This window comes from Carica papaya, chromosome 5 (assembly GCF_054855325.1).
Source record: "Carica papaya isolate Zhongbai chromosome 5, ASM5485532v1, whole genome shotgun sequence".
Classification (NCBI taxonomy): Eukaryota; Viridiplantae; Streptophyta; class Magnoliopsida; order Brassicales; family Caricaceae; genus Carica; species Carica papaya.
Genome location: NC_142313.1, coordinates 38683057 through 38701186, shown reverse-complemented (window position 1 = coordinate 38701186; position 18130 = coordinate 38683057). Strand labels below are relative to the sequence as shown.

Here is an 18130-nt window from a genome sequence, read left to right as displayed (position 1 = left end):
AAAGGATTTTGTAAATTGCATTTAAAAAAAATATAAATTTCTTTAATTTTAAAATTATAATAAATGAAAATTTTATAAATTATTATAAACTTGAACAAAATATGACAATATTATAATAAAAGAATAGAAAAAAAATTAGGTGAAAATGAGAGAAGAATAAAGAGGGTTTCTCTCCATGAATCACTGAACAAATTTAGAAATTGAAATCAGCCGAATAATCTAAGATATTATTTAGCATTTATCAAAAATAATATTGCATTATATCTTTTTAAAATAATATAAAAATTTTCTGTAAAAAAGATATATAATAAATTCATTCTTTAAAATGACTTTTTAGAAATATGATTTAAGGAATGTAATTAGCATGTTTATAGTAAAATTATCAATATTGAATTTCAGTCAGTTATTTAAATAAAAAAATTGAGAATTTAGAAACTTTAGAGACTTTTAAGATTTTTGTGTTCCATATTAATCATAAAATTATCATATGTAGACATTATTGAGAAAATCTCGAAAAATCTATATGCATTTTCTCACTAAATAAGTTTATATCGTTCATATCAATTAAATTCTATTGAGACACAAACTACTTTTGAGTTCACATGAAACCCAAATGATGAATAAGATATGTAAAAATACCTGATGTACCTTAAAAGGATTTTATGAAATCTACTTTTTAAAGAAAAAATGACGTGCTTCTATAAAAATAATATAATTAACAAATAAACATTCACAAGATTTTGTAAAGCTTAAGTTAAGAGAACATAGAATATCATCCAATAGAAATAATTTATTTTGCATAGTTTTACTTTCATTTCTCTTTTCCTAAAAAAAGTTGCCAAAGAAAATTTTTCCTTTAGTAGTGGCAAACTCACTCCATTAGTTAACATGCATAGGATAAAAGAACAAGATCTCGAGAAAATAATTATTTTACACTTATGGTAAAGAAAATGTATCTTGAGTCTAGCTTTTGTATTAGTTTATCACCATCTTTTACATGCAACATAAGTTTGTTTAGATCATTCATAAAAAAAACCCAAATACAATTATTTTAATCAAGTAAGGGCCTCTTAATGTCAACCTTACACCCAAGATGAATTACTGTTTCAAAAAAAAAATTTCACATTGCTCACTTTGTTGAAAGGTAAAGTGAAAATTCTAAAAAAACACAATTTAAGAGTCACGTTATTCGACCATTTATTCTCTCAAAATTAATGAAAGTTCTAAAGCACTAAAACCTTCTCTCAAACGATCTACCTGAAAGGAAGATAAGAATAATAAATATAGATCTAACTTTTATATAGAGAATGTAAATATGAAATTTTTATTAAAAAGTATCAAACACGATTCTACATAGTCATTTTTTAAAGTAATAACTTTTTTTTAATTAATATAGTTCTTTGTAGTTCTAAAACGGGATACTCATTTCATGATAAAAGCTTTACTTTAAATTTTAAATCTCAAAATTTTAAGAGATTTAGTACTAACCTTGTTTTCAATATTGGATTTATAGTAGGTTGTCTCGTTCACAAAATAAATAGAATTTTTTCACTTACACTAATCCAAAGAAAATCCTTCTAGGATTTTTTTTTTTTTTTATGTTTCTCACTTCCCATAATTTGACTTATTATATAAATTTTAAATTTACAGGCATTTGGATTTAATTTGTTTTATATTATTATTTTATTTGATTAAAACATTACTCATATGTGAAACTATATGGTAATTTTTATATTGATTTGTTCGTCTCAACTTTTATAAATTTATTGAGAAATTATTATTTTTTCTTGAATAAATAAATAATCGTTATAAAATTATTAATAAATTTAACACGTTAAAATATAAATGATAAATTATTTTTTTATAGTTATCATATTATATTTTTTGAATAATCGTTCTAATTTATGGTTAAAAGAGTATTGTAAATAGAAATTTTATATTCAAATCTCAAGAACATTGTCTCATCTCCTTTTAGTATTTGGTCGCTAATTTTATAATCATTTATTAGACTTTAAATCGTGCAAAATCCATATATCTCTCATTAACCACCTTGCTTGAATTTGACTTCACGTGTTAAATTTAAAAACTTTATTTTTATATCTCATATGTTACGAGTTTAAATTTTTAAATAATTAATTAACTAATTAATTATTGCTTAATGATATAGAATTAGAATTGATTGAAAACAAACTAATTTTAATTCAACTCTTACACGCATTAACAACATACCGAGTAATAATTAAACAAAAGTTAAAAGTAATTAAACAAAAGTTAATGATTTTTAGTGTATGTTATGTGTACAAAATATTGAGATAGACTCATCCCCAAATAAGAAAAATGTTTTAAGAAGAAAAAATTAATTTCTTAATGGAAGACACACACACACACACACACATATATACACACACATACAACTTTCTTAATTAATAAAATTATCTTTTCGCTTATACCCATATCTAAAAAAACTATGAAACACACAAATTTTTTGTACTAAAAATGAAATCATAGAAATAAAGAGTGACTGATCAAAGAAAACAAGTTAAATGTATACTAGAGAGGCATGAATAATAATGAGCAAGTAAAGCAAGAAAAATTAGTGGGCATGCATGGCTCGGAACCTATATGAAATATGTTATAAAAAGGAAGAGTTATTTCATATTGGAAAACACATACATGTATATACACTCACACATGTATATAGACCAGACTTTTTAACCCCATAAAATTAACTTTTCGTTTACACCCATATTAAAAAACTTCTGAAATGAAAAAAATGTCTTTATTCAAAATGAAAATGCAAACAAATAGTTATTTCATATCAGAAAACATATATATACACACATATATATATATAGACCAGACTGGTTAACCCCATTAAATTATTTTTTTGTTTACACCCATATTAAAAAAACTATGAAATAAAAAAAGTTCTTTACTCAAAATGAAAATACAAAGATATAATTATTGACCCAAAAAAAGAAAGCTAGGATATTAGAGAGGCATGAATAACGAGTAAGTGATTAAAGGAGGAAAATTAGAAAGCTTCCAAATGGCGGAGGTTACAATTTAAAAAGAAAAAACAAAGAAAAAGAAAATGACGGAGGTTTCAAGGTTTTCATGGTGTATGTACGTGGAAAGAGGGTAATGACGAAGCTAAGCGTTATGCTTTTAGGCTTATCCTGCTCATCACCCAGCTAATAAAGATTTAATCTTGACCGTCCATTTTCATCTTTCAAGTTATATATATACCACCTCGCCACCCACACTTTGTATAAACCAGTTTAAGAGTACTTAACCCAGAAAAAAAAAAAAAAAATTTAAACAGTTTCAGTGAGTGCTGCCAACTTCTAAGGTTTTGGTTATACAGATTTCTGCAATTCTCTTGGCAAGTAATATCCTTGTCTCTCTCTCTCTCTCTCTCTCTATATATATATATATGTATATGTATGTATCTCTTAATTAATTACTGTTTTCATTAACGTTTGTATGTTGCATTCATTTACCGTTGTAATAGGTGAAAGCAAATTTTGAAATTTAAGCATGGTAGACTGTAAATTTTGATGAGGAAAACGCTTTCAATCAATGTTCTTACTTTACTGAATTTAGAATATGTGTTATAGTATAAATAATTAATTTCTTTTTAAAATTAGTTTAAAATTTTGAAATAATTTGTTCGATCAACTAAATAATTTTAGTTCTCGATACTTTTGAGTTCGGTGCGGAACTGAGTGCGGAGTGTTAGAACAAAAAGAAGTGTGAGAGTGGGAGATTGATCCTAGGTAAGAGATCAAAATGATTAAACCAGAAAAAAAAAATGATATGAATGATGAAGATATTATGAGTACAGAGAGTGTAAAGATATGCATTATAAAGAAAATGATCATATTTCAATCATATATTATAATTCTAAATCAATCATTAGTGATGCTCCATTAAATGTACTATATAATTCAATTCATTATAATAGCATCTAACAATCAATGTTTAGTCTTATACAACATATACATATATATATATTTCTGATATATTGATATATCCGGGTGATGGGGCCCACCCGAGTGATATTTTTCATGTTCTTGTAATGTTTGATCAGTTGTCATTTTTTTTTGTCTTTCTTTCCTTTTGGTCTTGGACTCGTTTGTACTTTCTTCTCATGTATTGTGGTGTTTTTGGTTTTGGACTGTTTCTTTACCTTTGGGATTCCTGTTCTTTCTACGCCATTAACCTCTTGCTTCTCAATATATACACACACACACACACATATATATATATAATATCAGTCTACTATCGTTCCAAATAACTAATGCAACCCAGAAATAGGTTGAATTAGGGTTTTTAGGTTTTCGTTTATTACAAAGCTTGACTCGGTTATTTTACAACTTTTAAACTTTGAATAAGTTCCTTAAACATACTAATAAACAAGAACAAATTGCAGGTACTGTGAAAATGATTTCTAGTGGATCTGCTGGTAGGTTTATATTCGTAATATTGTTGCTATTAAGTTTAGGTATCGAAAGTCATGAATATACAAACACCGACTCGAAACAGACGAAAGGCAAAGGGAAAAGATGGGCAGTTCTAATTGCCGGGTCGAGTGGCTACGAAAACTACAGACATCAAGTAAATTATGCTTATACATTTTAGTCTTGATCATTATATATTTCATATGGTACTTTAATTCACATTAAAAATAAGTAGTTCCAGTCTAAAAATTATTTGGTCTGATGCCACTGAGAACATGAAAAATAAACTTTGTTTATTTTAATTATATAAGTTAGTTGATGCTAATCATCAATTATGTTATACAACAAAAGTAACTTGGGTTATATATATATATATATATATATTTTCTGAATTTAAATTACAGGCTGATATATGTCATGCATATCAAATATTAAAGAGTGGTGGATTGGATGATAAGAACATCATAGTTTTCATGTATGATGATATTGCATTCAGCCAAGAAAATCCAAGGCCTGGAATTGTCATTAACAACCCTCTTGGTAAAGATGTTTATCATGGAGTTCCCAAGGTATATATATATATATATATATACATTTATGTAATTAGCATTGTGATTAACTGATAATTTTTTTAATAAATTTTTTTATAATATTGTGTAGGATTATACAGGAGATGATGTCAATTCCAATAACTTTTTTGCTGTAATCCTTGGAAACAAGACTGCTCTTACTGGTGGTAGTGGTAAGGTTGTAGACAGTGGCCCAGATGATCATATTTTCATATACTATGCTGATCATGGATCTCCTGGATATCTGGGTAATTATATGTACATATATATAGATATTAATATAATATATGCATATATATATTTAAGAAAATATTTTAACATACCTGCTGTAATTAGGGATGCCTAGTTATGAAGATGAAGTCACAGCAAAAGATTTCATACATGTGCTGAAGAAGAAGCACGAAGCTAAGAGTTACAAGAAGATGGTAATAATTATTAAATAGATATATATATTTACACGTATATATGTGGTGTAATTAAATGATAATTTCAGGTAATTTACGTGGAAGCTTGTGAATCTGGAAGCATTTTTGATGGTCTTCTTCCAGACAATATGAATATATATGCAGTGACAGCAGCAAATCCAAATGAAAGCAGCTGGGGATATTACTGTCCAGGAGATACTCCAGATATTCCTCCTGAATATGATACCTGTTTGGGAGATTTATTCAGTATTTCCTGGATGGAAGATAGGTATATATACATATACATACATATATGCACACTTTGATACCCTTTTAACCATGTAAATACATATGTATATATATATATATATATATTCTCACACATCTGATTCTTTTGTTTTGAGCAGTGATATGCATGATGTCAGTAAAGAAACTCTCAAAGAACAATACAAAGTGGTAACTATATACATATATATATATATATGTTTGTTCTTAATTCCCCCGGCAGGGAAATGATTATTAACAAATTACTTAATTAATTAATAATTTACAGGTGAAGAATAGAACAGCAACAACAAATAAAGAGATGGGTTCTCATGTCATGCAGTATGGAAGCTTGGATATTGCAAATGATTTTCTCTCTGGTTATTTAGGAGAAAATTATCCCGTAAAACATAAGCCTCCTCAAATATTCTCTCATTCTACGAGACTTGTCTCTCAATATGATGCTGAATTACTCCATTTCCAGCACGAGGTATATACATACATATATATATATAAATATGTGTGAAACTTTTTATTAATTTATATTATTTGTTGGTCCTTTTGGTTACTAATATTAATGAAAAATATTCAATTAATTAGTTTCTTAAAGCTCCAAAAAACTCTGAAGCAAGAAACGAAGCTCGAAAGAAACTCCAGGATGAAATTTTTTACAGAAAGCAAATCGATTACAGCATTAAACAAATTGCAATGCTTTTGCTCGGTGAAGAAGATGGTCCTAAAATGTTGACTTTGACTCAACCAGCCGGGCACCCTCTTGTCCAAGATTGGGACTGCTTTAAAACACTGGTAATTTTTTAATTAGGTTCTTGAAATTTTTAATTAATAAATAGTGATTTATGAAAATAATCCTACGTATGTTTATCTTATTTTTGAATTCCTATAATTTCTTTTTAATTATTTTGTTAAAAAAATTGAATAAGATTGGATCATATTAGACTCAACTAAGTAATACATAATATTTTTTTTAATTTTAATTAAAAATTATATAACATATATCATAATTTGATGTTTATGTATAATATATTTTAATAGAGAAAATACATAGTATGTTTCGATTTTAATTAACAAAATAATAATATAATATATACTTTTAAAACTTAATGTATAAATAATATAAATTTTAAAACGAAAAATGGGTCAAACTATACCCAAAATTAACTTATTAAACCTACTTTAGATCGAGATAAATTTAAATTTTTAAATATTTAAAGTTACATAAGGTCAAATTTCATAAAACTTACCCTAAATTCGACCTATTATAATCTATACTTCTGACGTTATTATGATTATTTATAAATTTTTTATTTTTTAAATATTCTTATTTAAATAAAATGGTATTATAGGTAGATTAAATTAATCTTTTCCTATTTTTTTTTTATAAAAAAAGTAATGGAAATGATGTTGTGCAGATAAAGAGTTTGAAGAAGAACTGTGGATGGTCCTCATCGTCATCAAGATATGGAATGAAGTATACAAGAGTGGTAGCAAATATTTGCAATGCAGGCATAAACATGGAGCATGCAGATTTAGTCATGGGACAAGCATTTTCTATGAAATTTAATACAACTTCTATTAAATATTAACAAAACCATGATGTATACTTGATCAATATATATATATATATATTTATATTTATATAGCATATGATATCATCATGTAATAAATTAATATTACTCCATCCTACTCTCAATTTTAATAAATTTACTTTATCACACATTACATTTATTTAATTTCATTTTCAACGTTTTTTTAACGTAACACAAATAAAATTTTTTTATAGATTGAGTACGAGATAAAATTTACATTCAAATAGTTAACTGTCTTGTATTTTGTCACTTAACTTAAATAGATTTGATAATAATATGATAATTAAATTCTAAAATATTGAAATGCTTCGTATAAACACAATTGAAGTTATTAAAACTATAAACATGTATATATATATATATATATATTTACAAAAATTGTATAAATTTTTTTTTGAGCAAGTATAAAATATTTTATCAAGGCTTAAGAAAAACTCCATAGTACATGAATTTCCTATACATCCAAAAAATGGGCTAAGTAGCTTTGTGCATAATCCAGATAAAGTAACTGGGCTATAAAATTAGCAAAGCCCAGATGACGTTAACATAGGCTACAAAATATTATTTTTTATAGAGTTTTGTCCTCTGCGCCACCATTTGTGACATGCTTTCTTATCTATTTAAATTTATAAATTTAAGATTTTATTTTATATTTTTTATAAATATTTTGTTACTCTACAAAATATATTTTTAATACTTTAAACTTTCTCAAAAATACACTGAAAAAGTTTTGTTTTTCAATTAACTAACTTTTTACAATGAATGTGACAACCCTTGCCATATGAGGGTTGATTGTCATCCCAACCCATCCTTATTTTCCATTCATATTTTGACTCGATAAAGTCACCATGTCTCAAAACAACTAACTAAACATTCTCATTCGCGTGAATTTCACATATATATATATATATACACACTCAATTTCTCATCTATTCAAACTCTCAAATTCCACTATAGATATAGTGTATTATGTGAAACAAATACAAACAGTAAAAGAGTACCATATCTAAGTCATGTGAGTATGTATGGTAATATCAATTCGATACCATGATGTAATTTAAAAGATTAAATCTATAATATTGTATCTCTCGGTTCATCTCTAAGTCTGGAGGCACGCTTATAATATATTCGGTTCCTACTCTTATTTGACCTGTTATATAATATACTACATAATATGTTACAATACTCAGTAAGTAAAATTTGAATTTCACACTAACAAATAGAAAAGATTTATAACTAAATTACGAGTACCGAGTATTGTCCTACCTATCATATTTAATTTCACTCTCTCACTGCCTATTATCCATCACTGGATTCCTTTCCACTAGGTTCACGGTGAATCTTATCGATTATAACTCGTCTGTTTCCAAGATAATTCTTATCCAGTGCCCTTAACCCAATACCCCTACACACACTCCCTCTCTCTCAACATTTTTCACTACACACACTCTTTCTCTCTCTTCCCATTTTTCTGAGACTGTCTCGTTGTGAAACGACCCCGAAAATTCCAAATGAAATAAATTATAAATTTAGTGCGAGAGCAAAATAAATAGTTAGAGTTTACATTCCTTACACAATAACTAAATTATCAAATATGGCTTATGAGATTAACTCTTCTAAAAGAACAACTAATAAGTAAGGAAATAAATTAAAAGTAAACAACTGAACGTCCTACTCACAATCGTCTTATGGATCGGATTCTGGATCCTAATCCTCTTGATCCGAAATGATTAATGAAAGAAAAAGCTACTATAGTCTAGTAAAAATATTACATTACTCATCGACACAGAAATAAAGGTTGATAGAAATCATAAAAACAACTAATAGAGCTATTAATTAAGCAAAATTATTTATCATAAATAAAATTATTTACCGTCTACTTACCGCAGCAAGATTTACAAAAAACAACCTATAAAGGCAATAACATACACATATTATAATTTCATGTGCAATTGATTAGAACAACAATTTTTTCTTTTATTAGCCTACTGATATCCATGGGGGTCCATGAGGATGTCCCCACAACGCATTAACTTTTTCCTTTAAAATTTCAATTAACAGTGTTGTCCCCATACTCAGTCCGGTATGAGCGCCAAATTACTAAACCTCAATACACCCTGTCCGGTATGAGGGTGAAACAGGTCATCCTCATATCTCGTGCGGTATGAGTGCCAAATTACTAAATCTCGATACCCCGTCCGGTATGAGGTAACGTTCACGGTAGGGTTCCCTATGTACTCGGTCCATCCACTATCTCACATGATATCCAGTAAGGCTGTTGTTTCATCCATTCACTTAATCAAATAATTTTTCGATTACTTTTAATTTTTAGTTTCTCAATTCAACCATAATCACATGAAGCAAGGAATATATGCATTTAAATTATAAGATCAATCAATAAGGTATTATCATGCATTCAAATTATAAAATAAATCAACAGGATCAACAGTGAATAACTTTCGGTTCTGTTTCCATTAATAACTTGTAATTAATTATGGATATTTTCTAAATTGCCCAAAATACCGTATTATTTTTATTAATTAGATTTCAATTCCATAATAGAGAATAAAGCGATGGATTCTTACTCAAATTGATACCTAAAATACTAAACTTATTGACTACGCCTACTGGCGGTCTCTAAGTTCCCTTAATTTTCTTTCAGGGATTAAAACATACTTCAAGTACCTAAAAATATCTCAAAAAATCCAAAGTGTTAAGACCCCTTTTTTGGTGAATTCCAAAATTTTGGCACGGCGTCTCTGTCGTGCTCCGGTGACGGCACTGTCGCTCGCCGCAGTGGTTTACCTCGGGTCGACTATTTTCAACTATTTTTTGTCGAATTCAGACGGTTTTGTATCAATTCCTGCAAGAAAACTCGTTAAGAGGCATTGGTTGGTCCAAAAAAATTGAAAAACTAAAACTCACCGGCGGCAAGGTTCTCTGGTGAGGGCAGTTCTGCCGACTTACCTTTGCAGTTGGGTGTTTTGCTTCAGTCAACCTATAGAGAAAGAAATTGTGATTAAAATGGTGGAAGAATTACGCATAATGGGAATCGGGAAGGGCCTCATCGGAGGCAGTTTTTATAATTTGACGCGGTGGTGCCGCCGAGCTTTGCCCGTAATTTTCAGCCAATCCGCTGGTTATTTTGCTCCGATTTGGTCATGAGAGTATTTAAAATCGAATTTCGAGCAAATGAAAAAATATTTACCTCTTTTGGCAATTGGAAGTGGTTCCGACGTGGTGGCGGTGGAGGTTGGCTTCCTTCCGGTGACTGGGTCTTCTTATCCGATGGGGGGTCCTGACAGCTAGGGTTAGACTTTGATGTGAATAGGGTTATTTATATCCGTCCTCTTTTAATCTGAGCTGTTCATCGCAATTTAATATGAATCGTCCGATCGTGTTTAAATAGGAAGTGGATCTGAACTATTCATCGCGTTTAAATCTAACGATCCGATCGCGTCTGGGGAGGAAATAGATTCGGACCGTCCGTGTGCACGGGAACGATTCTAGACCGTCCGATTGCGGGCACGCAGATCGCCGACGTGGCACCGCATCAGCGTCCCTTACCACGTGGCGCACTCCAGTTCGTCAGAACTGCTGACTGGGCTTCCGACGTGGCATAATTTTTTAAATTATATTTTGACCCCCAATTTTCGAATTTTCTTTCAAAAATACCATTAGAACACAAATTTTCACTTATTTTTCTTAAAATTATTTTTAATTTCATCCTCCATTTAATTTTCTTCATTTTTACATTAATTAACAATTTAAAAATTAAATTTTATACATTAAAATAAAAATTCAAAAATTCAAAAATTATATTCAGACACTAATTTTAAACATTTTAAAATTAATTAAGGTATCACCCGTTGTTTCCTTTCTCACCCAACATATCCCATATGCTCATTGTCTTATTCCTTCGCGCTAAATACTTACTCCCGACTTTCTCTTTGTATCCCATATTCGGTCACAGCCCAGTTCTCCCTTTTAAGCGTCCCTCCACTTTTAGATAGCACTTAGTTTTTGTATATACCCCATTCACACAATTAATCATAAACTAAATATGCAAGACATTAGTTAAATAGGCATCAAATTAAATCACTCGGGCATCAACCCCTCGACCCAATAATTGGGCAACAACAAAATCATTCACTCTCCCAATGAAGCACAAGAATACATGCGTATATATATATATATGCATAAAACCAAAATATGATAAATATAAATCAAGCACTCAGGGTATCAACCCCTCGACCCAGCAACTACGCCTACAGTAGCAAGGTTTCGATTCCTCTCCCTATAGCATAGTAATTGGCACACTCCCATAATCCATTTCAATATAAGCAAAGCCTTCAGGGAATTTTGTAGTATGCCTTCTAACTGGCAATCTGACCCTTCCCATGCTTAAAATAGATCATGGGTTCCCCATTAATTATTTCAATCATGTAGGTCCTTTTTAGCTTCGGTTTGGATGGCTAGATGATTCGATTATATTTAGACATTGTCTCTAACTCATTCCAGTTTTCCATTCCTCTTTGCCCATGTCTTCATTTATTTTCTCAAGAAACCCCAAATTTGAACCTCACTCAATCCCTCAATAATCCTTATCACCCCAATTAGTCCTTCTATTGAAATTCCACAATTTATACTTTCCAATATTTTTCAGACTATATCAATACATCATTAGAAATCTAATATAACAAGAACTCAGTATGTAAATTCTAATTTGAGTTGTGAGAGACAAATCAGACTTACTCTAGTTCACAACAATGGTGTTGAATTGATCCGTGTTTGACTCACTTGTTCCTCACATGTCCTCCTCCAAGCTAGTCTTCCATTGTTGTTTCATTCGTACCCTTCTTCTCTGCTCTCCTGAATGAGTATTAATTTTTCTGTGTGTTTCCCTATAGTCCAATGCCCTCCTTTTATAGCAGTTGTGAAACGAGGGGGTCGTTGAGTGTCACAATGAAATATGGCCAATCCATTTATGGTTTCTTAAATTTGTCTCGTTCCCTCCATCACGTTTGGTCCACGTGGCGTGATTTGGGCCACTCTAGTCCAGGTGGCAAGCCCTAATGTATTCTATACACGTATTTGTCGTCGATTGGTTCACTCCACCCATATTTGGTTGACCTGTACCTATTTTTAAATTTGCATAATTACCTTGGTTTGGTCCATTTTCCTCATTCAAGTCCTTCCTTTCAAGGAGATTATCAAAGCACAACATATATATATATTAAATGTTTTTTTTTTTATATATTATGAAATTCTTTACACATATCTCGTCCCTGAATCAAGAGTGTTTATAGTTGTTACAATAATAATTAAAAATTAAATAAAACAACAAACTTTCTTAATTTACATAATCAAAATTTAATTTAAAATATATTTCTTTTTAATTTTTGTACACACAATTCAAAAAAATTAAAGTAGAAAAAAATTTGAAATTATGTGAGCAACTAAGGAACAATGAGAAATACAAAAGGGTTTAGATATAAATAAATATCTATTTAGTTGAATTTTTTTTTATAATGTTGAAAAATATAAATCGGTTACAATACTTGAAAGTAAAATAAAAGTACTTAATCTACATTAAAAGCAGATTTTTTTATTTTCAGTAAATATAAATTTAAAAATTAAAAATAAATAACTTATACTTTATTAAATAATAATAAGTATATCTATTTATTAAATTATGTTTCATTAATTAATTTTTTAAAATAAAAATATAATATTAATTTTTATTAAACAATTTAAGTAACATTAATTTAGAATTAAATAATAACTTCAAATTAATATTCCTAATAATATAACTAAATTAATGTATATTTTTATAAAAAAAAAAAACAACAACAACATTGATTATTAATTTTATAACATTATTAAAAAATATAATATTATAAAAACATTTTCTATGGTGAATTTTACTTTTTCACTCAGAATACCAACACAAATATCAATCACACCAAACATACTCTAATTCATTTTTTAGAACAAATTTTACTAATTAATTACTATTTTATATCTTAAAAATTCTTTAATAAAAATAAATATTATAATTAAACCACAAATTCAAATTTCACTAAACATTATATAATTATCTTTCAGCTCAAACCATTCCATCCATCCCCTACAAATTCAAATTTCATTCCCACCCAATTCAAAGCTCTTAAAACCCAAATCTAGTCCTTACTTACATCCGCCAAGTCAAGAAGAAGACGAGGGTTTCGTAACGGCCCTAACAGACGACCAAATTTGGCCAACACCTTCAAGAACGCTAGGCAAAACACTGCAAATACCATTCAACGCAGTACCTGAGGCAACTCCGATAGCAAAGGTCTCCACATAACCAGGCTTGGAATCCACTTTCACATCGAGCACCGCAATTCTGGTGTTGAGAACATCAATCTTCCTGGCCGCATCGGCGGAAAGCTTGTCTTTCTTCGATTTACTGTTGTTTGCAGAGATGAGTCTGAAGAGAACATTCTGGAGATCCTCTATGACCTTGATGGAGGCTTGTTCAGAGTCTAGGCCTTGATTTTGGTAGTGAGATATCAGTTCTTGTGGAGTTGCGAGTTTTCTCTTTTGCTGACTGGTAGTGGATTTGATTTGGTCTTTCAAAGGCTGGGGTGTCGGAGATTTTTCCATTTTTAAGCAGCAAGGAAGAGCAGAGAAGATTGAGTTCGAGGATTCTGAATTTAGGGTTTTGGGATTGAGGAAAGGAGAATACTGAGTAGCTAAGTCAGAGCATTTGGGTCTACGGGCTTCTCCGGCCTACTTTCCTCTTTAGATTTTAGTTTCCTTTTCGGGCCGCCCGCCCATTTTTATTTTTTCAGTAAGAATCTTTTATGAAAAAGTATTCAACAGTGAGTAATTATTGGATGAACCAATTTTAGCTTGTCACTAAGAATATCCAATTAAAAATTGCCACGTCAGACAAATTTCTTGAACATCATTATTCTGGAATTTTGTTAAATATAAGTTACATTTCGGACAGATCCTCTTAGTAATTGTAATTTCGAATAAATAATTGCATATTATATTAAAAATAGATACAAACAAATATTTAATACAGTCATATTTAGAACACTCAAATTAGATTCAGATATTAAATCTAAATATACACCTTCTAAAAGTTTTATCAGATCAAATTCATATTCAACTTCCAAATAAAAATATTAATATTAGAGTAGAGTGAATCGGAATAGTATTTTATTTAAAATAATAAGACACATTATTACTCTTTACAAAAAATATATATTTTTATATAAATATATAGAAAGTTTTTGTTATTCAACCATCCATTGTAATCATCATTAGATTATGTCATCATCAAAGCAAAGTTTGAAGTTTTCGGAAATACTCATTATCTTTTATGCATTTATAGAGTCTTTAGATAACTTACTTTGATAGATTTGTTTGCATGATTACAAAAAAAATTAGTAAAAGAATATAGATAAAGTGGAAAAAAAAAAGAAATGATTTTTAAAATAAAGAAAAATTTTGTTATTATCCGATGCTAATAATAAAATAGAAAACTTCCTTTAATTTTTTTAGACAATTTTTGTTTTTTTAATTCCATTCCTCTTCAATTTGGAAGAATAGAAAATTGAAGTTTTAAGTAAAAGGAAATAATGCTCATTGATTCCTCTATTTACTTATTATTCTTATTTAAATAAAGAAAATAAGGATAAAAATTATATTTTTTTCTTTTTTATGTCTCTGTTTCTTTAATATAAATAAAGTTTAATAGTAGAAAAATATATTCGCTAGTTTTCTGTCATATTATCAGTAGAGATGATATGAGATGTCAAAAAAGATTCGTAAAATTCAATAATGAAAATGTACCAAATAAAAATTTAAAGATTCTACAAAGGGAACATCCATTTAGTCTTGGTCTCAGGCATCAAGCATATTGTTCCAAAGGAAGATACCTTGAATTTCACTAGTTGGTAGTTTTAACAAATCCAACTTCTCATAGAGGCATAAAGGAAAAAATAAAGAGAAATGTAATGTCACGACCTAGAGTTGGATGCATTACAATACCATAAATTTATAGAAAACTCATATAAATATCCAAGATTCGAAATAAAATTTAAACTTAATCAAAATACAATCATGAAAATTTAATAATCTAAATTAAAACTTTATCTAAATGCATAAAAAATTTAAACTCTTTAAGTAAAATAATTTTTCAATCCGAATACAAAATTGGACCAATATATTTTAAATCTTTAAATTAGAATTCTTAACCACTTACATGTTCCAAGTTCCCATGTGTAAGTTGCTCTTTAACAATCGTAAGGAAACAAGATAGAAAAAGCTCACAATTTATTGAATAATAAAAAACCAAACTAGTTGAATCAAATAGATTTGGTAGTTTTTACAAAATAGTTATAATATAGATAAAGAAACATAATAGTAAAATAGTTTCAGAACATTTAGCAATTAATATTTAAGATAAACTTATTCAGTATTTATAAAATTTAAATTAAAATCTCATTGTCCTTGACAACTATGGTCATATTATATCCCTATTATAAGATATATTTAAACCCTACAGTATATGCGATGTTTTATATTCTTGTATTAAGACATGAAATTATATTTAATCCCACGATGTTGGTAACTAATAACATTTCAGAAAAATTTCAACCTTTATCCCCATTGGTCAAAACATTGCATGACTAAGAGTTCTAAAACAACCTCACAAATCTTTTCATATTTTTATCTAAAGTAGTTAATTTCGTCAAGCATCTCAAACCTTTAACTTCATCAGAAAATTATTAAGCTTGAACTTGAGTTTATAGTCAAAATAATAAACTAATAGACAATCAATATTTTCATAAATTTATACAATAAAAAATCAATAAATCAAATCAGAATGATGTTTGTCATCAAAGTCGGAAGTATAATTAGGAATGTAATTGAATTCAAAATAATTTGCATATTTATTCAAAATATCAAATAAATATTCAAACATGTTAACAATGCAAATGAACATCGATGAGAAGCATAATCATGATCTTTGCAACATAAGGACATCTAATGAGTCACTTATCAAACTCTGATTTAATATTTATTAAATTTCTTAGGATTTAATACAAATTTATTACTCTCAAAATTCACAACTCTTTTAATATATTAAAAATAGTTTTTTTTATTGATGTGTATTTCATTGGATATTACAATCATATATTTATATATGTTTTCTATAATGAAAAAAGAAATAGACAATTAATTACAATTAATTAGAAAGGTTTCATTTGACCTTTTAAGTTGATTTGTTTCATCTCTAACACCCTAATTTATATCTCTAATATCTTTATTTACCTTTTCTTTAATACTCTGATTTACTTCATCTTTAATATTTTGATCTGCTTCATTTTTAACACTCTAATTTACTTCATCTTTAAAAACATCACTTTTTTCCTCTTTAACACTCTTTCTCAACCTCAGGAACAAATGTTATCTATTTTTAGCTTGTCAATAAGAGTTTTGGAATGTTATGTCGTTTATGCCTTTAGTTAACGCATCTACAAATTGAAATTTAGTAGACATGTATATGTATATATTAAACTATTGTTAAGTTTTTTTATATAGAATATCTGTAAATTTTAATGTGTTTAGCCTACTCATGTTCCACTGAAGGATGAGTGATACTTAAATCTCAAAGTTATCATAATCTTTACAAACTTATCAAATTATGCTCTCGCTAATTGCTTAAATTTATAGAAAGCTTTCTTTAATTTGCATACCTTATTTGGCAGTAGTCCTCTGTCAAAGCATGGTGAAATAACCATATAAATTTCTTATTTTAAATTTTCATGCAAGAAGATATTTTTTTATATTAAACTATTGTAATTGTCAGCTAAAGTGGATAGCTAATAACAATAGGATTTATGTTTATTTATCCTGTCTATTAGTATGAATATCTCTTAATAATCTATTCCATATGTCTGTATATAGTTTTTAATTTATACTCTTTGACAATGTAAGAAGGATTTTTAAAAGCTATTGGAAAGTGTAATGGTTGAGTGAACATGAGGAAAAAGTAACCTTAACACTTTGATAAACAAAAAAATAGTGTTAAACGAAACATAAGAGAAAGATGAGTTTAACATCTTATAAACGAGCGTGTTGTATTTAAAGGAATACAAGAGAAATATAAATTTAACACCTTAGTAAATAAACAAATAGTGTTATAGGGAAACATGAATAAATTATGAGCTGGGCACTACAGGCTTCTTGCATTTGTAATACTTTAGATAAAATAGTAGAATGTTCAGTGGTTGGCTGGAGAAAAGGGACGTTGTCACGAGTGGTAAGGTTGAATCTTTATAGAAAAGTTTACACTTTCTTCCCTTTTCTTTTTACTTATATTACTTATTATTGTTTTATATTACACTCACTTATTGCAAATCATAAAAGTAACTTTACTATTATACTTAACTATTAATTTAGAGCACATTGCATATATGATAAATAAATATTTTTATATAAGAATACATTTTTATCTTACACTAAATATCACTTAAAAATTTGAACAATAACCCAAGAGGCCTTAGAATTTTATAAACCCAATTCCATCATCCCTTTTGAATTATCTTAAACCTTGGTCAAGACATCATGAAGAAATAAATGTGCTACTTGCTTGAAAGTTTCTTTGACTTTTACGAGTCTTCTTTCGGGGGTGTATTAGAGGTGGTGCTATAAATAAAAAAACTAAATAAAGATGTTGATTAAAATAATCTTTCTTTACCTTCTGTTATAAAGTTATAAGCTTAAACCCCAATGAAAAGCTTATAAACCTTAAAGACATA

General features: G+C 28.4%; 2 protein-coding genes across 3 annotated transcripts; one reads left to right on the top strand and one right to left on the bottom strand.

Annotated features, from left to right (window-relative positions):
* Positions 1–3262: 3262 nt before the first annotated feature.
* DELTA-VPE (delta vacuolar processing enzyme) lies at positions 3263–7396 on the top strand. 2 transcript variants are annotated; one of them, XM_088220790.1, is made up of 10 exons: positions 3263–3385; positions 4436–4620; positions 4868–5032; positions 5124–5280; positions 5369–5457; positions 5526–5725; positions 5844–5892; positions 5990–6190; positions 6301–6507; positions 7131–7396. In XM_088220790.1, exons 2-10 carry the CDS (start codon positions 4447–4449, stop codon positions 7302–7304), a joined length of 1416 nt encoding a protein of 471 aa, XP_088076916.1. In that variant the 5' UTR covers positions 3263–3385; positions 4436–4446; the 3' UTR covers positions 7305–7396. The 2 variants fall into 2 exon arrangements, with proteins under 2 accessions (XP_088076916.1, XP_021888149.1); XM_022032457.2 differs by having other exon boundaries at positions 3263–3389.
* Positions 7397–13340: 5944 nt separating this feature from the next.
* Positions 13341–14121, bottom strand: LOC148266078 (ribosomal protein-like protein). Its single transcript, XM_088220789.1, has one exon. It carries the CDS (start codon positions 13953–13955, stop codon positions 13515–13517), a length of 441 nt encoding a protein of 146 aa, XP_088076915.1. The 5' UTR covers positions 13956–14121; the 3' UTR covers positions 13341–13514.
* Positions 14122–18130: the final 4009 nt, after the last annotated feature.